The sequence below is a fragment of the Microplitis mediator genome, chromosome 10, assembly GCF_029852145.1.
Source record: "Microplitis mediator isolate UGA2020A chromosome 10, iyMicMedi2.1, whole genome shotgun sequence".
NCBI classification, from domain to species: domain Eukaryota; kingdom Metazoa; phylum Arthropoda; class Insecta; order Hymenoptera; family Braconidae; genus Microplitis; species Microplitis mediator.
The window spans coordinates 4493334-4520853 of record NC_079978.1 but is presented as its reverse complement, the minus strand read 5'-3'; the positions used below and the strand labels follow the sequence as shown (position 1 = coordinate 4520853).

Here is a 27520-nt window from a genome sequence, read left to right as displayed (position 1 = left end):
TCTGTGGAATTACTAATGCATAATTTTAAATTATAGAATTTTAATATGTAAAAAAAATGATGATGATAAAAAGAAAGTGAATATTTTGTATAAAACCATTCATCCCTTGAAGCGAGAGTAAAATTACATTTGGCAATTTCGTGCTTGCAGTTTGTCTAATATTACAACTATACTATATATATATATATATATATATATATATATATATATATATATATATAATCCATGCAGAGTACAGAGAGACAAGTAGCAAAGGAAAATGAGCGAATAGGATCCTTTCATAGGACAGCCAGCACTGATTCAGGAAGTTAGTCAACGACTCTAGCCACTGGTTATAGAAGTAGAAGCAGCTCTCTTGCTGCCAGAATTCACGTTGATGAAGAGAAATATATATATATATATATGTATATATATATATTTCTCAGTTCATATGAATACAGCAAGAGTTAACATCACCTTCTATTGAAAAAGTTATTCGGGTCATTGACGCAGCACCATCGTCAGATGAAAACTTTGTTTACTCTCTACTATTATCCATCTCATCTACTATTCATTTACTCTTTAACAGTTTGTCAGTATTCATAATAATTAACATAATTTTAAAATTTTTATTTTCCTATCCATCTTCATTTTTATCATTCTTTAGATTTTAAACTCAATAAACAATGTTATTATGACAGCTAAATGCTTGAGAGAAATTCGCATTTAACATTGTTATCTATCAAAATAACAACGTTTATGTTTTAATAACATTTAAAAATAATAAAATACTTGTTTATTTATTTTTTTTTTATGTTTAACATTCATAACTGAATTATCTCGTGGCGATGAGTAAAACTAAATACCAAGCATTAAAATCACTCGTAATTAAATGACTCATGATTTAATAATAAATTTGAATAAAAAATGTTTTCCATTTAAAATAATAAATTTATCATTTTTATGATTAATTAAATCTTACGAATCCGAAGGTAAATTATTAAAGCAGAAAAAAATAGTTAAATTTACATTTAAGCTTAATGACATTTAAACTTAATCCTAATATGTACAAAATTACTTTCGCTCGAGTTAACTTTACTAAACTTGTATGTATTTGGATTTGAAACTCTTATGGTATTACAACTAGTGCACTTCCGTTTGACCCAACCCAACAAAGTACATACATACGTATAATATACATAGATACATACATACATCCATACATACATACAGTTAAATATATCAGCGAGTGAGTTTGGGTGAGTCAAGAGTCTCTTATCACGTGTCATCGACTTCCATTTGAACGACGTGTAAATTTAAACGGACAGTTAAATACAATTAGTCTCCTGTCGATATCTTTCCTTTACTTCTCTCATTCTCTCTTCATCACTCTTTACCCTCGAATACCCATAATACTAACAGAATACTGTTAAAGTACAAGTACAAGTAACCATTCAAATGGAACATTACTCTGCAAATTCTCTATGAAAGTCTACATTCGTCTACTTTACAAGGCACAGGCTACTTCTATTCGGCTGAATCGCTTTTACTAGTCTAATATAATGTTATATGTATGAAAAAAAAAAAAAAAAAAGTAAAGGTAAAATACCTCAACCCGTAACTCCAGTATTCTATCTAGTATTCCGTTCAAGTCCGAGCGAGTAACCATCGCATTGGTAATCATATGACACGTCTGTACGTCGTTAGTCGTTGTGTCACGAGTCTGACTCACTCTTCTGCACATAATACAGACACATATATATCTATATCTACATCTAAATAAATATATACAATGATGGGAAGGAAGGTTCTCCTACTGCTTTACACACTTATTTCCATTCGAGACTTAGTATTCCATTGCTTGGCAATCACGAAACATTGTCGATTGCTTTAAGCGGCTTTAAACTATCCAAAAAAAAAGCAAATTTTTTTTTTTTTTACTCTTGTCTACTTATTTATTTATTTATCATTAATTTTTCCAATCAGTACCGTGAAGTGCAGTCGTTAGTTTATTGTGAAGTGAAATCATCCAAGGGATTTATCTGAGCTTAGGTAAATTTTAATTCAAACTTGATAATTAATCGGTTTATGTAGAAATGTTCTTGTTGTTTATTTTATATTTATTATTTAACCTATAAAAAACATAAAAGTCTAGTGCATTATTCAACCGGATGCAAAGATAATAAAACGTACGATGGTCGTTGAAAACACCTGCTGAACGTTTTGTACGTAAGCATAAGTAAGAGATGCGCGAATAATAAATAGTATATATAGAGGATGCATAAATTACCGAAATAAATTTTTTGGAGTTTATAATCTAGAGTTTAGTATATGGGATAGAAAAGCGCATTCAATTTTCTTTCTCTTTGTCTGAATTTAAATTTAACAAAATAAATATTTGTTTTTAGGTGAAAAAAATATAAAAAAAGTACCATAGTCCCAGTGCATCCATACTTTATGAAGGTTTATCTGTATGCCAAAATGCTGTGTACACGCGACCACAGCTGCTTATATTTTTCTATTTTATATTTTTATTTTCCTGGTACCGAACATATATAATATACTCTTTCGTCTCTTATATTTTTTATGTCTTTTATTATTATTATTTTTTTTTGCCATTGGCATATACAACCACTGCTAGTTATGGCAAAGGAAAAAAAAGTGGAAAAATAAAGTAAAGTAAAGGATAGTCTAGAGGAAATCTCAACATTACGGCAGTAGACCAGGCGATGCCGTACACGTGCGACCAGATTTATACGGTTTATTTCGAGTTACTCGGCTGGTGGTCTCGACGATTTCATTATAGCGTGAACGAAAGAAGCATTAACAAAAAATGAAGTCCAAAAAATAAATGAACGAACGTAAAATAAAATTTAAAAAAAAGAAAAAGATAAAATAATAGTGATAATGGGATATCAAATGTGGTGAAAACACGGACAGATGGTCCACTTTTTATAATTCAAATCTTCAGTTGTCAATTTCAAATTTATATTCCCTTGTTATTTATTTTAAATGTAGATATAGATTGACAAGTTGACAGAAAATCTTTTTGCAAATGAAATGGTGTAGAGTATAATAGACATTTACTTTTTAAAAAACAGCATAGACACAAACAAAAATAAAATAAAAAATTTTTGATAAATGTTTTAAATATTCTTCAAATAAAAAAATATCTGTTGGCTATTTTTTTTCCATTATTCAAGTGAAACAAATAAAAAATATATATTTTAAATTGAATCTATCGAGTTTATTTTATTATCATATTGTTTGTTGTTAATCAACGATTCGAATTTTTATTTCATTTATTTATTTGGCTAAAATAAACACACGCAAAGTAATTAAAAATACGAATTATAAAATAACAATATATCAATCGATTTATCGCGATTATTTATCATTAAAATCCGCAGAATGTTAACAATGCAGTTACTTTTTTTATTTAACGTCAGTGAATTTAAAAAATTTGACCGGATCGCTGTGGCTCAAGTTTGATGGGCATACGTGAGGTGCCGTCTTGAAGCTTTGGATGCCATAGATTCTCTCTACTGATGGTCTTAGCTCTGAGTATTCGCGATACAATGAGTCTCTACTGGACTAATATTGACGGCAAACTATAAACTAAACCAAGACTTTACTAAACTACGTAAAGTAGACAAGACAAGACGAGAGTCTAGTGTATATGCGACTGTAGTATGCTATGCTACACTAAATTATAGTGTAGCGTATACTTGTATTAAATATACAGAATAGACCAGACGAGAAGATTGGTCCGATGAAATGAAAATACACGTTTAGTACAGAGAGATTGGTTGAGTTTCTGTTGCACATCGTCATCAGGTACCGCGCTATCGTGCACTAAAATCGAGTAGCAGATACTACACTGGGGGAGAATATTCACACTGTTAGTGAGAACGTTGGATGGGCATACGAACATACTGTGTGTTTACATCCAGGTACTACAACGTCCATTGGAACTAACGATACCGCGGATTTGGCATTAACGACGAGCTGCCGTTTATTTTACGATACCCTCGATCTCTATAGTTATGCTCGACTTTACTGTCGCACAGTATCATCAGAGACACAATCGGGTCATTTACGACTAAATTACAATGTTATATTGACCGTAAAAGTAAACTACATATTTTTTTTTATTTATTGTTAAAAATTTTTATCTCACACTTGATTGTAAAATAAATTTTTTTCACTTATAGTCAGTGTCAATCGACAGAAAATTTTTTGCAATAATTAATTAATGAATATAGTGGAAATTATATAGAAACCATTTAAATATAGTGGAAACCTAAGCATGCAAACATACAAATACCCTTCTCAATAAGACAATTTATAGATAAATTGAGAAAAACATAGATAGCCCGAACTGGGAATCGAACCCAGACCAATTCGGTATCGCGCCGAGTGCTCTACCAGTTGAGCTATCTGGCACTATACTATATTCATTAATTACTGATTGACGTTTTTCAAAATTAAAAAATTTCGACTAAAATGATAAGCATCCAATAAAACAAACCCATTAATTTTATCATTATATCCAATGAAACTTTATCAGATCTAATTCAGTTCTGCCAATTCAACAGCCTGTGCAGTATCGCACACAAAAAAATTTTTTTAGGTTGTGGATGCAATTTACCACTAAAATATCTATCTACAGCGACGCAATGTCCGTCTCCGTTCTCCAAAATCTAACATTGCCACTAGATATATGCATACTCATAGAAAATGTATGAAGCTATAATATACGATAGGTAAATCGATATTAGTGTAGTGGCGTACATCGATTATCTATACAATGTTCATTGAGTCTCGCAGGAAGTTTCTCTTCAATTCTGCTCTCTGCATATACGCCATGTCTTGCTTATATGTATATACACGTACAACATGAGCTTATTTTGTGATAATAGGTTGCTTCTCGATAATAGCTTGAAATTCATAAATATACATATTCAAAGACATATTCATATATATGTATATTTATAATACAGTAATGTGTACGACAAGTTAAATCAACTTGACATTTTTTCAATAAGTATTCCTTCAATACTAACACACATTTATTGATATATATATATATACATATATGCATCTATAATAACATGTCTTTCCATTGAACATATATACGTACATTCGTATATGACAGTTGAAGTAAGAGTAAAAGTATAAGATAAGTCTCAGTTTATTTCTGACAATAACATCCATCCACCCAGTGAATATCCAAGTAAAACGTCATAGTAAACGTTAAAATATCCACTTTGTTGATACATATATATATATACACTGAATGTAGTATACTGTAGTACGCGTTGATGCTTGTGTGATATAAACGTGAGCTATAAGTTTAGATAATACGAGTTGGACCAAAACGACTACGATGATGTCGTGCGAGAAACTCCCGCGGGAATCCGACATATTCTCCTGCACTCTCATTCCATTCGGAATATTCTCAGCTATTTCTAGCAGTATAGGTACACTATAGTTGTGTATATAAGAAAACACGTTGGATGAAATACAGTATATACATGTGTCTATAAATGCTTGTAGAATAAGAAAAGGAGAGTATTCGAATCCCAGTTGCTTTCGTCAGCCATGCAAATAATCCAGTCAACCCTCAACGACTAAACTCGTGTTCAGACGTCACTACTCTCATGAGAATAAATATCCACGTTGCACAAAGTCAGAGCAAATGCGATGTTATGTAAAACAATGAGCTCTTTTTTATCATACAAAATTTATAGTATAAATTGTAATTAATGAAAATTTTAAGTCTATTTATTCTTATACATAATTGAATATCTCTTTGATGGATGTTGTTTTGATAAAAATATTTCTTCATTAATCATAAAAAAATTCAGTTAAAATACAAAAAATTTTCTTTGAAAATTAAATAATTTTGTAATGTGTTTATGGACAGTCATCAAATTAAATATTCAATTAACATAAATACATTAAAACTATCATTGAAATGATATGAATTCATTGCATATTTCAAATATTTCAAAACGGAGCGAATTATATCGTAAAATAATTGACTACTGGCCATTTTCATATAATAATTTACTGTATATTTATCATAAATAATCATTATTATTTGAATAAATGATAATTATGATACATATACTATTAAATATTGTAATAAATTTTAATTATAAAAAAAACTAACGATGATTTTATTATTTTCTGTTACAGGTGAGTAAGAACGGATAGTTATAAATAGCAATGACTAGTTACGAATAAGAGAAAAAATGTGGGTAAGAAATAAATATTAAAATTGTTTAGTTCGTAAGGAAAATCTATCACGGAAGTGATATAATAAAATATATAAAGTACTATTGGAGCCAATAGTTGCTGGTTGACTCACAAGCGAGAAATTCCAGGAAAGCCCGGGGACATGTTATGTTATGTAGTTATTTCCTCTTTCACGTGTTTAAATACTTTCACGTTCAATGAACCACGTGATACAGTTTATTTTCCTGGAACAGGACTTGCAAGTACGTTACAGTAAGGTATACCCCCGAGTCAAGTCCGTACAGTAACTAAATGTATAGTTACATATATATAGTACAGCTAAGATAATTCAATCGAGCTTGATAGTTGAGAGAGTAACTAAACTGTGATGCTGTGAAGCGTGTCTCGTCGTGGTTAATCCAACGTGCACTACTATCTAACGATATTTCGCAGAGCTTCCTACTTGTAATTAGTTACTAGAGACATTACCGTAATATATATGCATTTAACCATCTGTAGATTTATCTTATCTCTTATTTACGATCTATAATTAACGCATTCTGTACGTAATGCTTTCGAGATTTTTTGTATATCCAAAATTTTAATCCAATGTCCTTTTAATTGTTAAGAGGATTTTCTGCTCAGATTTGGAGGAACAGAAAATTCTATTGCTCCAAAAAAAAATTTATTTTCGAAACGAAATTGAAAACGTCTTGGTTTAAGAAAAAAAATTCTTGGCTAAAGAAAATCAGTCATCTCACTCCAAAAAACCAACGTTTTGAACGAAAAAAAATTTACTTGCACCGATAAACTTTTTCTTGCCCCAAGAAAAACATTTTCTCACTTCAAAAAATCAACGTTTTGAACGAAAATAAATTTGCTTGGACTAAGAAACTTGTTCTTGCCCCAAGAAAAAAATTTTTTTGCTTCAAAAAATAAACGTCTTGAATGAACAAAAAAAAGTCTATTGGACCAAGAAAAAATTTTTCTTTCTCACACACATGTGAACAAACGAAATGGTCCTTACACTTACATTAGCAAATGGAAATTTCAAATGAGCCGTTCTTAGATATAAACTTAAATTTCCGAACCAGAAGCATTTCATTCGATAAATAATAACTTTACGCATCGAATGAAATATTTTATTTAATTATTTGGGCCTTTATCTGTGGAAACGGTTCATTTGAAAATCACTTGTTTCACTCTCTTAATATTAATATTTTTTAGAACGAACTCAAAATGATTATGAATGGATATTTATTAAAAAATTAACTTTTTTGAATTCTTTTTTACTGCAATTTCCAGAAACTTTTTCGTAATAAAATTTGAAGATAAAATTATTTTAGCCCTTTTACAAAGAGAACAAAAATAAATTTTATCGGTTGCTAGTAACAAAGTAATTCGAGCGATTAAAATAACAATAGATTAGCTTAAGTGGCGTGTAAAAGTTGAACTTGTTATCCGTGAGATCATGAGAAAGACACACAGATGATGAAAACTGCATTAGAGTGTCTTAGATGTATATATATTACGGTACCTCTCAGGGATCGGTGATGTCGGGTTGAAGAAATAATAAAATTGAGGTCGGATGTTATCAACTCCCACGTAGATCTTTATGAATCAGTCATCGAGATGATGAGACAGTATATTAAATTAGTATAATATCTAATAATTCATTTCCTTGTATCTTATAGCTTCCGACCACAAAGTTCCATATATATTTATATACAAATAATAATGACGGGTGAAAAATTACTATCATCTAGTAACTGAAGCCTTATTATTTTAAAAAATTTATATTTTTTCTCACGCTTTGATACCGAATTCAATCAGACACTCGTAATAATAATAATAATGATTATGCTCGTTAGATGAATTGAAAAATGTATTAATAGTAAGACGTATTATGTATACATATAGATTGTATAGTGCAAAAAAGAGGCGAATGAAATTAAACTGATACAAAGTGTGCCGCAAAAATAATTTATATAATTGAATTATAAAGAAATAAATTGCGTTTATTGAATTCAAAAGCCAAATTGTTTAAGGGATTAAATTATAATTTATTATTACTGTTGTTATTATCATTATTATCAAATTATTCTCACTATTATTATTATTATTATCATCATTGTGATTGGAGTAAATTATAAAATATAAATAGAGAGTGAGAAAGAGATGAGGGAATATACAAGTTTTCTCAAGCTCATTAATCTAAGTGCAGTCTTTACAAGAGTTTCAACACAAAGCACCTAAAACCCGATGACAATTTCCAAAGTACGGTAGGACGTATTGTCTTTACAATTTCTATGAAAATTTAGATAAATGAACGTCATACTCTAGTACGCACCAGTGGATTAAGTCTCTAAAATTGTTATTGTTGTTTTTTATTTTTAAATAATTCATTTATTGTTAAAATACTCTGTAAGCAGTTGCAGAGTTTTTGAGGCCTCAGAAAATTTCTCATGAGATATCCTGGCTGCGAATAATTTAAAAAACGGGTATATAATAGCTGAGATAAGTGAGATGTCGAGCTAAACGATACTTGCAGAAGAAGAGCAGGAGAAAGAAGTAGTAGAGTGTGATTTTCTCTTTTTTATTTCTTAAAAACCCGTTCTCTCTTTACTACTTCGAAGCCTTGAGGACATAATTACCGAAGTTTCTAGTCTAAGATCTTTCATACTAAATTATTATTATTATTATTATTATTTTTTATTCTACTTGGAAAGTTCAGGAGAGACTTTTTCCATAAAGATTGATGCTGAAAAATATCAATTTATTTGAATTTATTGTTTCTTTAGTTAAGTTTTCTGATTAATATAAAATATTATGAACCTTAACTGGATTTAACTGTCAGCATTTTTTCGTTTTTTAATTAGTAGTTCAAATAAAGTAGTTTGAAAGTTTATAGCCGATTGAGATTAAATTGAAGAACAAGATACACTGGTGAACAGTGATTTAGTCGGTATGAGAGGCATCGCACGTGGGCGTTAGGCATTTTGTACTCTCGTAAAACGAGTAAATTCACGCTGTTACTGAGTAAAGTAAATACGTGAATATACTCGTAACTACGCGTGATACAATACAATAATGCTTTTAACCGTGAGAAACTGCGTGCTATCTAGCCAATGAGTCACGATTACCTTATCTATTACACATAAATTTACATTTAAATGTTTTATATACAGTTACAATTATAAACTCATTAATCTCGACACGCATTTATTTTATAAATCCGTCATAAAAATTTTCGAGGCTTTACTCCGTCTATAATTACTTTAGGCGATTAATTTTATTCGCTTATCGGATAAAAATTTCGAATTATATGGAGTGTTAAATGAACAAAGTAAATTAAAATAATTAAAAATGAAATCAAGTAGTATATTAAATTCATGTTTGCTCTGATTATGGGCAAACATCTAATAAAATGTACCAATTTATCGAAAATCAATAATGCTATTGAATTGAAGTAGTAATGGTATCTCGAAGGGATACGGGAAACATGTAAAGTGCTCGGTACGAGTGTAAATACATATTGTTAGACAACATTGAATATGATTGTCTGTAATAGACCAACAAATAATAGACTACATCTATATTTGACTGAGATATTTTGACCGAACTTACAATAAAAAAAATTTATATACAATAATCACATGGTGAATTTTATAACAAAACAAATAATATGAATACGCCCGCACAATTGCTTTGAATATGTACTATTTACAGTTGTAATTTATAAGTTTGCATTTTATGTGTGAACAAAAGCACAATGTTTATAAATTTTAGAGTATATATAAATTAAATGGGATAGTGTAAAGTAAATTTCAAAATTTCAATGTAACTATCGACATTTAAATCGTAAATTGGACCAAATGTTTTGCTAGTTATGTATATTTATATATATGTATACGGTTTTCCTCTCTGATGATGATCCATTTAGAAGAATTTCCCACTCTGATGATCCTTTCTCATAAGTCGAACGTTTAATTTACTTTCTTTCTCTGTTATATATATAAATATAACATATATAGACACACACTGTTGACAATAATATTCGAAAACTAGTTGCGTGATTTTGTCAAACTGTCGAGTATTACAATGTCTCATACAAGACCTCAATGTCTACACTGGTATTTATTTATATATATACATATGCATGTATGTAGAGGTCTACCGACATTGTATTGCACGAATGCGAGCATAGACGAGGTGACCAATTCCATCTACATACTATTGTATACCACAAAATTCAAGTATGCGTGTCGATAATATTCATCCGCACGTATGTTACTTTGACCGCAATGCAAACTAATATTCAAACTTGAATGTAATAATCAATTTTTTTCCCTGTTTCCAGTGATCAAAAACATTCTACTCAATTATTTGTGAACAATATTGTACGGTTTTATTTCTGCACTTCAAAGGTTATTTTCCCTTAGGACAAATGAATATTTTTCCCTTTTTTTTAGTCACATCCATTAACAACAAATGGTTCAATTTCGTTTTTTTTTATAATAATTCAATTAAAACAGACTGTTTAAGTCATAACGGTTGGAAAAAATAACTCCGAAATAAAGTCACCCTCGGGAAAAAAGATCTGTAAGTAAAGCGAAGATCCCGGGGTACTAATATACAGGATCAAGTCGGTTGAGATTTTTTGAGTTCCGTTGAGAGTGCATCGTACTATGCTATATACTATATGTATTATAGTATCATACATATATATGTCGTGAGCTAATGTAAGTTTCTCACATACTTATATCTAACGGCATACAATAATAATAATCAAGGGTGAGTTGTATATGTGTAGCATACACAATAGGTAAAGAAATAGTTGGAGCGTGTGTTGTAAAGTAGAGAAGCCCGGTGGGTTGGCAACCCCTCTCGTGGTGGTATAACCGGGTGGTGCGTGTGTCTTTACTTTTCAGCCTTAAATACGTTAGTACCAGTTGGTGCGGCAATGTAAGAGGTTCTCGTACACATTTATTACTTTACTTTTTATAAATTTTATCACACTATTACCTTCCATAAAAGTAAATTACATCGCGCGCGTCTGGTGATCATTTTATTAAATAAAATTAAAAAAATTTTAAAATAGAAACTTAATAATAGATATTTAAAATATTAGGGTAATAAAATACAAGAAAATATATATAGTATATTACTATTATGACTGTAATTATTTTCTTATTACTGTTATATAAAATAAAAAAATATGCTTATCAATGTTTGTGTAAATAAGTTGGATAATATAAATGAATATTTAACGAGTAAAAAATATCAATAGAGGAAGTACATATAGCGGCAAAGTCTCGAATAAAAGTTATAATCGTAAAGTGGCACCATTTGCGAATAGTGTTCGTGACAGCTCGGAGCGCGATATAGCAACTAAACGAAGAACGCGTACTTTCACGCTGCAAATATACGCAACGGTATTCTCTATATTCTCCTCCACCCATCGCTCGACACGATCTAGACAAACGAGCCGACGACATCCAACGGGTCGAAGGGCGATTATATATATATTTATATATATATATACATAAATGTATATATATAAATATAAAAGTATATTCAGAGCCGCGGCGAGTCAAGACCGTGCGACGATAATCTCTCCAGTGAGAGCTTTGCTAAATCGCCCACGAGCCTTCAAGCTAGAAAGTCCACATTATTATTCTCCTTTCTGTCTTTCTTACTCTCCTTCTTCAATTCCTTTATTCTTTATTGCGTTTTTGATCTCCATTTCCGGTTAGACTAATCGGGTTGATGTTGAATATAATTCTTCAGTGTACGCGATACCTCGGTGCATATTTTAAATAAACTCCAGATTAAAGTACGGCTTCATAATTTTTTTTTTCTTCTCTTTTATTTATTTATTTTTTCTACATGTTTGAATCTCGTGGCAGCTGCATATGAAACCTTTTAAAGCGTATTATTGATTTATACATGCTTTTAAATTTTATTGTCCATTCATTTTTACTTTTTTTTCTATAGAAAGAATTTATATTTAAATGTAAAATGAATGTTTTGATTGATTTCGAGTAGAAAAATTTCGCTGCTATGAAAGTATATTTTTTGATTAATTTCAAGTGCGCGAAGTTTTCCATTAATGAAAATATACTTTTCTTCTCATTTGGAGCAAAAGATTTTTTTTACCTAATGTATAAAAGTACAAACTTTTTTTAATCAATTTCAAGTCAATACACTGAGTAAAAAATTTGTATTAAAAAAAAAATACTGAATTTTGTATTTATAAGATCAATTAAAAAAATTTAAAATCAACTTGATGAAGTTAATTTTAGCCATGAATGTACAATAAATATACTGTGATCCACGTGCGTCATAGTTACGATGAAAAAACGAAAAAAAAAAAAAAATCATGCCTTAGTATAATATTACGTTTCTGGCAGTTGTATCATTAAATCCATTCAGCTAAATTACAAGCACACATTCACTCGCAGACCGTTGATGATACAGAGTTTATACAGTAGTGTTTGAATAGTCTTCGGCGTGACTTACGTGGGTGGAGATCAGTATGGATGACGCAGAGGTAAGGAGTGAATGCTCCTCGTGGCAGTAGACAGACAGCAGTCTGCGACGTGCGACCACTCAAACTTTTCTCCTTTAAATCACACTTCAGCCTCCCGCTTAACTTTATCAATCTCATCTCGTCAATCTGTTAGTCACAAGTATTTTTAAATTTATATTTAATTCCCGCGGTTTTTTTCGTTTTTAAAAATAATTATATTTATTGCCAAGAAACAAATGACGCGTTTCTTGATGGCCGTCGACAGCAACTTTATAATTTTTATTTATTCTACTTTTGTGATTTCAAACTCTTTTGTTGTTGTCTACATTCGTTTGCCCTTCGCGAGTGTGCTCCCTTTGTTCGGGTTGAAAACGGTTATTCCGCACAGGACACAATTCCCCACGTTGACATCACAGTGAATTTAGTGTTTTTATTTTTTATTTACTTTTTTCATTCTTTTGTGTGTAACAACTCACTTTTCCGTTTGACATTTTAGAGCAAAAAATAATAATAATAAAATAGTACAAAGTGAGAGATCAATTAGAAACAAGTTTTTTGCTTGTAAATAAATTCATAAAAAAATCAGCATTGAAAACTAAAAATAATTTGACATAAATTGGTTCGAATAATTTTTGTTACAACATAAATCATATAAAAATAAGTTTTGAGATAAAAGATAAGAAAAATAAATAATTTGACAGCAGCTGGTATTTGATAAAAATAATAAAAAAAAAAGATTGTCTTTTAAAAAATAATAAGAAGCCAATGAAAAATATGACACGAAACAGGCAGCAGATTTTTCCTATCGGCCCCTTTGCCACTTTGAGACGTAAACTCCTGAGGGATAAACTCGTCAAAAGGTACAGTAAGGTTTATCTTTATCTTGACTTTTTATTTTATTTAAAATTTTTTATTCCATTTTTTTTCTTGTTCTTCATTCGCAAAACCCGTAAGGATAAGACGTAAATTCTTTACTTCCGTATAAATTGTACAGCATATATAGCGTAAACGTATCGAGGGCCTGATGTCGTGACACAGCGATTTATCGCCATTCTCCAAAGAACGTTTGACCTGAATCTAAAGCTCCGCCGCCGACGACCATTACATATATGTATACGGACGAAAAGACACTCTACTCTACTCTTTCTCGTCATCATTTCTCTTTTACTCACGGCGACAAAATCGCCTCTGCACCGAGTGTGATATGACCTATACGGTTTAAATCAAACGGGTAATAAAGTGTCACGCTGATCGAGTAATATCTCAAAAGTCAATACTAGTGAATATATATGCTATATTGTACTCTTCAATCTTCAATTTTAAATCTTGAATTTTATTTTTTACGACCGTGTGGAAAAAATAATAAATTATTTGTATGTCGATAATACTGTCAGTTTATTTTATTTATCAATAATTGACCTTCCAGAAATTTCGTAAAATCATTTATTTTTATGTCAAAAAAAATGGAATTTTAAATGAAGAATTTAATTATTTTACATTATGATAATTTTTTTAATATTTGTGTTAAAAAAATGTTATCTCAGCAAATATTATAGGAAATTTAACTTTCAAATTTTGGGCATAAAGAAAACAATTACCTAAACATCAGTGACTAGGTCAGGCATGAGAATTTATGAAGAAATCATGTCCTTCCAACCGTTATATCCTGACCTAGGTTATATATACGTCCCCTTTTATTATTCTCCTAACTCTCTCGCTCTTTCATCAGCTGCTACCTCGGGCTATAAAATCAAGGGTCAAGTCGGCCCTCAATTCCTCCTTCACATCCTACAACCCGACTCCATCAAATCTCCTCTAAAAATCCCCAATAAAAATCCTCGACATTTCCTCTCAAACGAAAAAAAAAACATTTTAACATGAAAACCGTCAAAATAATCTTTTGACCCACGTTATTGGTTTAAAGGTAATTGGTTGAAAAGCTATAGAAATTTTTCAACCAAACCTTCAAACTTTCGTCCATTTACCAACATAAATACTATTACTAAATAATATAACTCTATTGGAAATATATATTTTGTTTTTCTCATCGAAAAGTTATCTAACGAAATCAGATTTATCAATAGTTTGCTGCAACATTTATTAAATAATATCAAACTCAACTTCATCGTCTCAATAAAAATTCCATCTTAAATTTTTATCCAAGCAGTCAATTAAATAAATATACGGGGCTACGATGTGAATTATGTTTTTGTCCCTCAACATTCGAAATTAATTTTCAATTTTTTATTTCCTATGATTTTCAACAATTGAGTTTCTCATCCCACGTCTCCGAAAGTTCCTCAGGGACTAAGAGAGCGTGTATAATCCTATTAAAGTTACGAAACTCCTTTCCAAGGAAGGGGTTGCTAAAGATTTTACTGGATATACTATATATACTAGTACCAATAAGTCTTCTGAGTTAAGTTTGAACTCAAGCCGTCGTACTTGCAATACTTTGGTATGCAATACATACAAGAGTACTCAATGTTAATCTTTCAATCGTTATCTCAAATCAAAACATACAATTTACGTTTAATTCTATTTGGTAGCATGCTACTGTGCTGATAATATCAATGAATCACAATACATATGCTGCAGTAGATACTATCTATATATATATACATATATATAGGTATATAATATAATATTTACCCGGAATTCTATTGTGAAGTAGGTGTTCGGTATCTGAACGGAAATGTCATCAAAGGAAAGTCCAAAAGGCTTCCACTCTATGTAACTCGGTCACTCGATCTATATATGTGCAAGCATACATATATGTGGATCTGTATATACGAAAGAGGTGACTGAGAAAATATTTCGATAGCTTAAGCTGACAATGTCCAAAGAACGTTGCTTCTTTCTTTCGTATTGAGAAAAAAAAAGTGTCGGTGAACTCTAATATGGGTACATAGGAACATAAGTACTACTTTACTTTTCTGTACTGTACACTGTACTATACTTTATTCAGTGACACGACACTTGTGAATGTCAACTCGTTCGCGAGAAAAAGGGTAGAATAGGCGCCTTGAGTAAACGTATCGGATCTCTCGAGATAAAGCAGACAAAGAGTATTCCCTTTTGTGTTATAATATCTGTGTTAAAAGTACTTTGCTAGTGACGTCTTAACCCACTTTACAATTTTTTTAATTCAATTATACAAAAAAAATTATTTAAATAAATAATTTTTTTAACTTCCCGCTAAAATAATTGGAAATTTTCAAAAATTCGAGAAGTTATTGATTTCGGTCCGATTTTCGAAAATCGAATTTCTAAGAGATCTTGACGTTTTGAGGTTCTAGGAAGTTATTCTGACCAATTTCAAGATGATGTCCGAGTGTATGTAAATATATATGACGATATGTAAATATCTGTAACTTTTGAACGGATGAACCGATTGCCACCTCAACCGTCTCAATCGATCAATTCGATTGAGAGATATCGTTGGGGAAAAAATGGTAAAAAACGTTTTTTTTTTGTAAACAACGGCATACAAAAGTATTTTCGAACTCGAAGAGCTCGAAAATGTATTCTCAACATTGTGTTCGAGTTCAAGAAGCTCGAAAATAGCGGGAAGTTTTAGGGCTGGCCCGCAGGGTCAACCGATAGACCGATTTTTTATACTTCGTTATAACTATTAACTGTTTTTATTGTTAATTAAAATTTTTTTTACAAGACAAAAAAAATAAATAAATTAATTTAGGCAGAATAATAAAAGTTTTATAATTTAACTGTTTTTATTCAATGGGAGAAGTTGTATTAAAAAGGAACACCTTGTGGGTCATAAACTAACATCGCTGGGGTTTGTTATGTCACTCTAGTTACTTTAGATACCTAGCTCATGAACGTGTCTAGAAATTGTGCGACAACTTGGCGCGTAAATACGAGCTCTGGGTTGTCGTAACGCAGTAATGTGTCGTTACATAGCCCGGAAATTTGCATTTTACGAGATCACGTTTTCATCAGGTCACAGTGGATGGATAGAGAACCAACAGTGAATTTGAACTACTACCAAACGATATACACTACATAACACACATATATATACTGTGTACATACACATTCATTTTACGTAAAACTTTAAAAATTCGTGGGTTTACTACACTGGCAGATACATTCGTTACCTTTATGTCCTCGTTAAAAACCCCTTGCATTTATGCATAAATGTAAATCTTATAAAACTCAAAGTCTCTTCTCCATACCAACGAGTAAATTTATTTAATTTAATATTTAATAACAAATTTGCATGCTGTTATTAATAAAATAATTATATTTAAATCTGTTTATTATTTTTAAATCAAATCACACGGTGTCATACTCGTTATTATGAAAAAGAAAAAAATCTAGAAGCAAAAAATTTACTTTTCAGTCTCTCATTTTCCACAGTTTTTTTTTTTTTTCTTTATGAGTAACGTTTTTCTACGTTTGCATATTGTCGAGTAATTTCGCGCTCGTTATCCTCCAGCAAATGATCCCCCAGTAGAAATAAAATTAAAAAGGCATTCTACAGTCTTTATTATACTCGTAAAAATCTTATTCACCTTTGACATTTTTTTTTTTTTTTGTTACTCCAAATAAAATAATAATTTAACTATACGGCAATTTTTTTCTTTGTTAATTATTTTCATTCATTTATAAGCCACGTTCTGCCTTATAAATTATATTTATAAATATGAAATAAAGTGAAATGTTAAATAAACTGAGAAAATAGAATTTTTAATTAAAAAAATAAAACACTTTATTCAAAATGATCATTAGCAGCATTTGAAAAGAAATAAAAGAGGGAAAAAACAAGCGGGAAATTCAAAAAAATTGCGCGCGCGACACGTTAGAAAATACTTGACTTATATTTCTCTATCGATTTTGTATGATAGCTCCTCCGTGAGTGCGGGCGAGCCGCGCATGGCGACGCCGTCGTCGGTCGGTCTTTAATCCGTCGCGACGCTCCTGACGTCGGAAGACTGAATAGGAAAACCCCTTCAGTATACTCAATACAACTTGGACTTGTCTCACGTTAGTTCCGATAGTTGCAATTCACCTGTCTGCATTAGCACCCATCAATCACGCACAAAAAAACTTAAAAAAAAAAAATTATCGTCCTATCTCTTCTCGAGCACCGTCTAGACTATCGTGCGATGAGATAAAAGTAAATATCTTCCATATGTGTTAGATACATAACGTGCAGTGTTAAAGTTGTCATATAAATTAAATGCAACATCTGATAGCTAGTGCAATCACAATAGTGACTTATTTTTCTCAGTACATTTAATTACACATATATGTAATATAAATTACAACCAAAAGCGATAAGATTATTAACACACTGACCTACATTTAATAGAGGTATTTTTCTGCCACGCCCAGTGATACTTAAATTCCACATTTTTTTACGTCACTCAATCGTACTCCTACGGGAAAATTGTCATCAGTGACGTAAAGAATTGCACGGAAAAAAAATATTTACAGTCATAATAATGCAACAGAGTGGATGTTTGATGGTGGGAGGTGAATTCTTTACTGCGTTACAGGTGGTATTACCACCACAATTACTTTATCGTAGTGCACACGCGCTCACGCAGTAACTACCACGCATATTTTTGCGCGCATTCATTCAATAAATGTACGTAATATTCATAAATTATTTATAACCAACCAAAAATATTTTCAATTATTTAAATGAGTATTATATTTTTTTTTTACTTTATTGCGACTTTTTTTTCAATAGATAGAGAAAAATAATTAATAAATGAAAATGATATTATTAATAATAAATATGAAAATTTAAATGAAAAACGAAACTATCGGTTAAAATTATTAACTATTTTTTCGATATTTTATATAAAACTTTTATATTTAATTAAAGAAATTTATAATTTAATTATCTATAAAATTTTTTATCATTAAATCGATAATATATTATTAATATAAAAATATTAAATGTGAAAGCTTCAAGTTTTATAATTAAAGTATTTAATTTTATTTTTTTTTAACACATTTTATATTAAGATTTTTTCAAGAGTGGGCTTTTAAGAGTTTTATTAATACTTTTTGTATTGTCATGGATATTGACTAAGTATTCATCAATGTAATCGTGTACCAGCCACTGGAAATGATTGGTCATAAATATTTAATGCCATGATCGATTATTTGACAAGTAATATTGCAAAAGCTCTTGAATAAATTACGTAGAACCTACAGACAAATTATAAATTTAACAGTACGTTGGATGCTCTCGAGTATCAGTGGAAAAATTTAACTACATATACCATCATTATTATCATTATCATTTTAATTATAATTTACATTAATTGAGAGATTAATTAGCCTTGGTTAGTCATGCAGTCCATTTGGTAATTAAACCCATGCAGAAATAACGAAACATTACTTTTTTTTTATCCTCCCTCGTATAATTGCTATGTCACGCATATTATTGACTGATTTTAATTTCATTTAATTACAACTAACCGTGTAAATTCATCAAGTATAAAAATATTTTAATTCAATTTACTGCTACTCAACTATAAATAAATACATATTTTAAAATATATGTTATCATTAGTACTCCCAAAAGTATTCATTAACGCCCACTCCTAAAAATTCAAATTTATTAAATTTTTCCGCCAATTAGCTCAAAAAATAATTCCTACTATAATTAAATTATTCATATTTAATATTTTTGGTCAAAATTTTAAATTGTATGAAGACTATAATTAAATATAACGCACAATTTTACTGTTTGATACTTAACGCTATCAAATATCCTCATAACACACGAATCAGTGAAATACTTCCATGATTATTCGTATTTTATCAAAGAGTAATTATATTACCATAATATAATTTTAAACCTTATCAACAAACATATTTTGTCCATCTACATATTATGTAGATATACGAGATAGATTTTACAAGCGCATCAACCTGATGAAACGTTATCAAATGGTACGCATGTGCTTAATCTACAGAGATACGTAACCCCCTGAAAATATATATACATATACACATATTATATGTAGGTAAAGCTAGAAACGAAGCCATTCCACAGCCCGATTCTCTTGCTCATCCCATTTACATCTGTTAGGTTGAGTTTAGTTCTGCATAATATGTCACATGACATAACGTTAATGAAATTTCGTTGATACGTATGTGGCATATTCACTCCTTGTCGCTCGATCTGCCAACTAATTTGAGGTCTTTGTCAGAGTGCTCTGTGTATCGTACATTCCACTATCTATATCCTTCGTTGCTATACAAAGCGAAAGCGTACACGGTATCTATCTATATACTATAAATACCGAGTATAGTTTCAAGAGAATTTAACTGCGAAATAGTGCAGAGGTACTTGATGCTTTTACTAAAGTGCTTGAGAAGTGACATACTGGGCTGGTGATACTAAAAGTACTATCAGTATTGGTGAGTGAGCTTGTACCTTAGAGGATAGAAATTGCCACTACTCTATTAATCGCACTGATCCTCGGTATTATTCAGAACTAAGTCAAGAACCCTTTTTCACTCAGCAAGTAGTTCCATCGGTATCTCTTTCTTTCTCTCCCTCTCTTCCTCACTCTCCATCTTTCTCGGTTAGTCTTTCAGTCGACATAACTCGCTTCTCGAATCCCCAATGAAGATCTCAATTAACGTGCTAATTTTACTAGTCTAATTCACGATCTCTTGTTTTAAATATTCAAAGAGACCTGAACCTCTTAATAAAGTACTCTTTTCAAACAATTTAAACTCTCATAACTCTTTTAGCATTTCACTTTACATGCTTTCGTAAGTGATCATTAAATTACAAGCTGATATTTTAATTATTTTTTATGTATTTTATACTTATAAAAATAATTTAGTAGACTGATAAGAGACAGTTGAGATTGAAGTGAATGAGCGGCAACCTGTTGCGTTTAAATTTATTATTATTATGTTTTTTTGTAAAAAACTACGGATGGTTGGACGTTATCCAGGATTAATATTGTTATCGTTTTTTTTTTGTTGTTGCCATTATAGTGAGGTACGCACGGTGATACTGAACAAAGGATCATCTGGGCTGGGATTTAATATCGTTGGCGGTGAGGATGGTGAAGGCATCTTTATCTCTTTTATCCTAGCCGGAGGACCTGCTGATGCTAGTGGTGAATTACGACGTGGTGATCAAATTCTCAGTGTCAATGGAATTAATCTCAGGACAGCTACTCATGAGGAGGCTGCTGCCGCACTCAAGGTATTTATTATAATTTATTTATTTTTTAATTATTTTAATTAATATAATTAATTTAACTAGGGTACTGGACAAACTGTAACAATTGTAGTACAGTATAAACCTGAGGATTACAACAGATTTGAAGCTAAAATTCATGATCTTAAACAACAAATTTCTCAGCAAAATTTAACAACGGGTACTCTAATGAGGACCTCACAAAAAAAGTCCCTCTACGTTAGGTAACTTCATAAATTAAATTTGTTTTTTTTATTTTTTTTTAAACCTCATTATTTATGGACGTTTATTTTAATTATTACTTTTTTAATTAACCAGGGCTCTATTTGATTATGACCCGAACAAAGACGACGGTCTACCAAGCCGCGGTTTGGCTTTTCGTTACGGCGAAATATTGCACGTGACGAATGCCAGTGATGATGAATGGTGGCAAGCGAGGAGAGTCACCCCTCATGGTGACGAAGAGGGTTTGGGTATCATCCCCTCGCGTAGACGATGGGAGCGAAAACAACGGGCCAGAGATCGTTCTGTTAAATTCCAGGGCCACATGCCTGTTATATTAGACAAGGTAAATACTTTATACTAAATTTAATTATTCAATTTATTAATTAAATAATTTTAAAAATTTTAGCAATCAACGCTCGATAGGAAAAAGAAAAACTTTTCGTTCAGTAGAAAGTTCCCATTCATGAAGAGTAAAGACGACAAATCCGAGGATGGTTCTGATCAAGAACGTAAGTATTTTATCCCATTAATATTTTTTTTTAATCTACGATAAATATAAAAATATATATATAATTAATAATATCTGATATAAATATAAAAAATATGAATTGTTTGCACGATCGGAATATGCACGTACGGTTTATGTTACTATTAAATTAGCGTCGTAATATTGAATTAATTATTACTATTTTAATTAAAAATTTAAAGTAAATATATGACTAAAAATATGAGTAATATATCCTCAAAGATATCAAAACAATATATATCCTATACTACAATTACAACATTACACTAAAGAACCTGATCGTAAAGAAAATTAATTTTGTTAGTCCTGTATTGTACAGAGTATATTTATATATATGTGATCAAGTATGTTACTTATAATTGAAATACAGCAACAATAATACGTAATGCTGTTAATACCAACGTAAATATATCCCGAATGAGCTTATTTGTGTTTTTTTTTTTTTTTTATAATTTTTTTTTTTATTTATAATTGTGTTAATTTTTTTTTCGTACTTGTGATACGTGACATGTCTTTTGTTTTGCCTGCTTGTGTAGGGTCGCCCACAACACCTGAGAATGAAAACGATCCTACTCGTAAGTATTTTATGTAAACCATTTGAACCACACACTCATAAACTCTCTTAAATACTATGATAAATATACTTTTATACTTTTAAACTCTTGAACTTTTGAATTAATAATCACTCATTATAAAATAATATCTTACATACTTCCATTCATTCATATTATATTTAATTTATATGTTAATTATCGCAGTCTAAAACTCCCTTCCTTAATTATTAAAGGAGGGTCGGGCAGAATGCGGATGCTCTAGTAAAAATTAAATTTTTTCTAGTCTGACTCCATTAAATCTTTGACGTCATACTAATATATGATTAAAAAAAAATTTGTTTCGGGTTTTCAATAAATTTAAACCATTAAGGTCTTACTCATATACATTTGACGACAAAATTATTTGCAATACAAATTAAGGCCATGCTCAGACAGTGCCCCAACTTTTTAAAAAATATTAATGGCTCTCAATTGTTATAATCGTAGTCAAATTTTATTAATTAATCAAAATTTTAATTGAAAAAAGGAAAACGTAGTCGTAATTTTTCTAAGCTATAGATTAATAAAAAATTACTTGCAATTGATATCAATTGGAAGCTGAAAGAAATAGGGTAGAAGTACCGTTTTTGGCCAGTTTTGGCCACTTAGAAATTTTGAATAAAATAATTTGTAAAAATACGCAACAACATAAATAATTTTTTTAAATGCGTTTGAAGATATTTTTATCACACTATTGCAATGAAATTTTTTTTTAATACGGTTTCATTATTTAAAATAAAGTATTCAATGTCCAAAAATGAAGCAGTGGCCACAAATGATACTTCTACCCTATGTAAAACAAATTTCAGTGAAATCAATTTTATAATTCGAATTTAAAAATTTTGTAGGCTAAAATTTATTCAAAAAATTTCATTTAACTCCTGATTAAGGGGTTAGGGGTACTCAGGGGTATGAAAAAATGATGATTTTCAATAATTTTTTTTTTGTAGTTAATTACTTTATTTGACAAAAATAAAAACATAGCTTTATTAGAACACGTTTCGATTTGACTTCACGAAAATTTCAAAAAAAAAAATTAATAATTCAAAAAGTTATCGCTGTTTTTGTAGAGCCCGTTCCTCCCGAAGTCCTTTGCGGTGATCATCATAAGTCCTTGGAGATTCATCTAAAATCAATCGGACAAGAAAAATTAGTTTTATTAATAGATAATCTTGTGCCTGATCGAAGCTTTTTTTTTTTTTTTCGAAATTAACAAAATGGCGGCCTCAGGAAATTTTTTTCAAATTTTCGAGAAAAAAACCGACAGTTTATTGTTAAAAAAAAATCGAAATTTTGAAAAAAAAAAAAAATCCTTCGATCAGGCACGAGTTTTTAATGTATTTCAAAAGTACAATAAATTTTATTGAAATCTACCGAGCAGTTTTTAAGTTACAGTGATCACCAGTTCAGAAAACATAGTTTTGAGAAAAACGCATTTAAAGTTTTGCTATGGATTTATGTCGAATTATAAGAATTATTTAATAACTTACACTGAGTCATCTATTCCTGGACCATATAATAGCTCTTCAGCCGACATAGCAGCTTCCAAAATATCGATTTGCTGGTGCCTACGTTGCAATCGACCTTCTCGGGTGTTATCATTAGCGCGCTTATCTGCTACTTTGATACGTGCAGCATCCATTCTTTCTGCATACCGATGAGAATTAGGCCCACAATTAAGTCCTAGTGTATTCATCAAGACTAATAATGAATTTATACCCTCATTAAATATACACATAGCAACGTATGCAGCTATTTGTACGATGGTAAAACTAGTATTTACCGTTTTTGGGCATATTTTCCATACTAGTTGGTTAAAGCTTTCATTATTATTCTGATTGAATCCACCTACACATCTTGAAAGTAAATTTTCATTACTAAGATCTTCGTATATAGGCTTGATAGCTTTTAAAACATCAGAAGGTAAAGGAGAATAATCGTGAGAAAAGGTATCAAGCTCTCCTCTTGCTTCAGCGCGCTGGTAAGAGCACCAAGATTCTTCGCCTTTTGGACACATATCATGATTCGGTTTTTCATCACTCGAGCCGTAGTGATAAAAGGTTGCCATTATAGCAGATTTCATATTTTCAATAGAATCACAATGCCGGCGTATTGCTAAACCATAGTACACAGTTAGTTTGTCTATTAATTTTCCTGTGAGCTTACCTCGACCACCAAGACCTTTTTGTTTACTCTTCAGCGTACGTAATCGACTCCCCATCCGCTTTTGGACATGCCCTATACATTCCTTTTTATTTACAGTTGTATTTTCGTAAGGATCTGATTTTATAATTCCTGAATAGGTCTTGGAGTCACCATCACCAATATAGTTGGCATACTTAACTCCATATTTAGTTTCAGAATACGAAAACATTTCGACCATCGCATCCACCTCCATTTTCCCAGAAGACCCTTGATGATTAGCAGAACACACATCTTCATGCGATTGATACCATTCCTCGAACTCAACAGTATTTGTTTTTTTTTTCCAATACTCACATAGCTTACAATATGCACTTTTAATGTTTATGTCAAGAATCTTTCCAGTAAAATAGCCAATTATAGAAGAAACTCCAAATGACGATGTATATCCCCGTTTTTGCCAGGTTCCATCTCCCGATACAGTTAGATGATTTATATCTTCATTTTCAGTTGTTGGCATTGCTTGCTTTTCTTCATTCACAGCTTTCGTCATGAAGGTTTCTGCGACGGCTTTACTACAATTCAAAATCTGTTTCAGTAAAATTGTATGCGTAGATTTATCTAAAAAAGACGGCATGTCCATCAGGCCGCAAAACTTGCACAATCCTTCGTATCCTATTCCTAGTATTCTCATTACAAAAATGAAACGTCTGTTTATTTCATAAGAATGCCCAACGAAAGAACAGGAAGGAATATATTCATTTCCACAGTTATTACATGCAACTACAATTTTGAATCCCAGCCCACGTGTACTTGCTGTTTGAAACACTACATTTCCATCACATTTTTTACATTTTATAAGAGCAGAAATTGCAGTGAATACCTGAATAAAATTTATTATTCGAAATTCAGTACTGCTGTCTTCAGGTACATCATCTTCAGTGTTTTGTTTTAATTTTTTAGAAGATGTACTCTGAATACTTTCATCACGTTCGGCTGTTTTCGGATTAAAAACATTCTTTCTTTTGACTGAACGCGACTTATTAATTTTTTCAGAACTCCGAAGTTCTCTTGAAACCTTTCTAGAATCACGTCCCATGGTTAATAATTTAATTCACTTGAGAAATAATTTATCACAAAACTATCGACTGATCAGTGCAACGACTACAGGTATACTGGCAACCAAAAATTATTTTTCAGTTCTTGTACTACCTACAAATTGTGAATATATGTAGAAGGATATATATATATATATATATATATATATATATATATATATATATATATATATATATATATATATATATATATATATATATATATAATTATAAATACATTAAAATGGGGAGATATTCATGACAATGAAACCCGAAAGGTCGGTTGCTTGCAGCTGTTTCTAGCTACCTGCTCTCGAATGCCACGTAGCACCCGAGCGTCCTTTGGTCATTGTTAAATAACTCGAAAAGAATTTGTCGGATTCACTTCAAATTTTCACACAATATTTTTAAAATATTATACTTTAAGAAAATGCAAAAAAAAAAAAATCGATTTTTTGAAAATTCTGACTACCCCTAACCCCTTAATAACAAATGCAAGTAACTTTTTTTTTTAATCTATTTCTTAGCAAAATGACGACTACGTTCTCCCTTTTTCAATTAAGGTTTTAATTTTTTTTAATTAATTGATAAAATTTTAATACAGGTATGGCAGTTAAAAGTCATTGCATATTTTTAAAAAGTGGGGGCACTGTCTGAAAATGCACTTGAGCGTCCATAAAAAAACAATTTTGAAAAATAAAATTTTTTCACCAAAATTACCCGATTTTGCTCAGCCCTCACTCATTAATTCCATACTAACACACTTGTATGTATCCAATCCTCTGTCTAATTGTTTGTCTACTCAGCTTGATGTTATTATTAAATGTCAGGGTGATGCTTTGATATAAATATATTATTTATCTATTTGATTATTTTATTTATCCATATCATTTATTTAATCTACTTAACCATTAACTTTTAATTACAATTATTATTATTTTTTTAAATCATGCAAGTAGTGTAGTCTAGTTAAAGTAGTTTGAAAAAAGTATATATAGATATTTATTATATTTAAAGTAATAAATGATAATTATTTAAAGATGACAATGTAGTTACACTTTAGCTGGCTTTCAATGTTATTATTCAATTGTCAATCTAATGTGTTTTAGCATTCATGCTGTGCTATACCCAGGACGACACTAATACTGAAGGTAATATCACAATAAATGTCACCCGAGTTTATATTTATCATAACATCTCAATAAAAACTAAAGAAAGGTTATATATATATTTAAATAATATTAAATATAGATAATAAGCTATTGACATTAACAATTAGCTTTACAATGCATTAATTAATATTGCACATAATAAAAGGCTATTATGTGAAAAATCATCAACGCCCTGACTTGAAAAAAATCTACGGAATAGTTTATTATCATTATTATTAATTATTTTTTTAAAAAATGCTTTTGTAGTTGTCTTTTGTGTTTGTCAAAATTATTTATTTGTTTTGTTTTATTTTATTTGTTTTTGTTTATTGTTATCGTTATTGGGTTTAATTTGTTATTTATACAAATCAAAAAAAATCATTATTTAGTGTCTCTTTATTTTTTTTTCCTGTTATTTAATAAAGATTTGTCATCCGTCGCAGGAAGTAAAGAAATTTTATATCGCGTTGAACTACCCTATATGGAAGAACTGACTTTAGTTTATCTGGAAAAGGAGGACGATGAGAATAATGTTGATCTTTGTAAGTCAAACGTGTGAGACAGTGTGAAAAATAATGACCAAAAAAAGACTAATAATGCTTCCATATAAATAATTAATTAAATTTTACAAATTATTAGTTCACGGAAAGAAAATTATGGAAACAGTTCCCTTAATTCTATAAAATTTTTTCCTATACCAACATAGGAATTATGACCATAAATTAAGGGAGCAGTTCCTATAATTATAGGAATGTTTCCCATAAGTATAGGAACAGTTCCTATAATTGTGGGAATGCTACCCATAACATTATAGGAATGGTTC

The 27520-nt window shown here is 30.4% G+C and overlaps 2 protein-coding genes across 21 annotated transcripts in view; one reads left to right on the top strand and one right to left on the bottom strand.

The window, feature by feature from the left end:
• The window catches only part of LOC130675935 (disks large 1 tumor suppressor protein), a 251336-nt gene that overhangs the window by 219031 nt on the left and 4785 nt on the right, over nucleotides 1–27520 (top strand). For 12 of the 19 annotated variants that reach the window (XM_057481858.1, XM_057481857.1, XM_057481864.1 and 9 more), the window contains 7 exons: nucleotides 20756–20969; nucleotides 21030–21187; nucleotides 21282–21531; nucleotides 21595–21697; nucleotides 22251–22289; nucleotides 26656–26697; nucleotides 27123–27239. In XM_057481858.1, coding sequence (XP_057337841.1) covers nucleotides 20756–20969; nucleotides 21030–21187; nucleotides 21282–21531; nucleotides 21595–21697; nucleotides 22251–22289; nucleotides 26656–26697; nucleotides 27123–27239 — 923 coding nt within the window. The remainder of the gene's footprint in view (nucleotides 1–20755; nucleotides 20970–21029; nucleotides 21188–21281; nucleotides 21532–21594; nucleotides 21698–22250; nucleotides 22290–26655; nucleotides 26698–27122; nucleotides 27240–27520) is intronic. The other 7 variants (XM_057481846.1, XM_057481850.1, XM_057481848.1 and 4 more) reach the window with 7 other exon arrangements.
• Nucleotides 23210–25674, bottom strand: LOC130675936 (uncharacterized). 2 transcript variants are annotated; one of them, XM_057481867.1, is made up of 3 exons: nucleotides 24091–25674; nucleotides 23798–24008; nucleotides 23210–23433 (listed from the first exon to the last, which is right to left on the bottom strand). In XM_057481867.1, the coding sequence occupies exons 1-2, from the start codon at nucleotides 25546–25548 to the stop codon at nucleotides 24003–24005; spliced, it is 1464 nt and encodes a 487-aa protein (XP_057337850.1). In that variant the 5' UTR covers nucleotides 25549–25674; the 3' UTR covers nucleotides 23210–23433; nucleotides 23798–24002. The 2 variants fall into 2 exon arrangements, with proteins under 2 accessions (XP_057337850.1, XP_057337849.1); XM_057481866.1 differs by having other exon boundaries at nucleotides 23798–23990.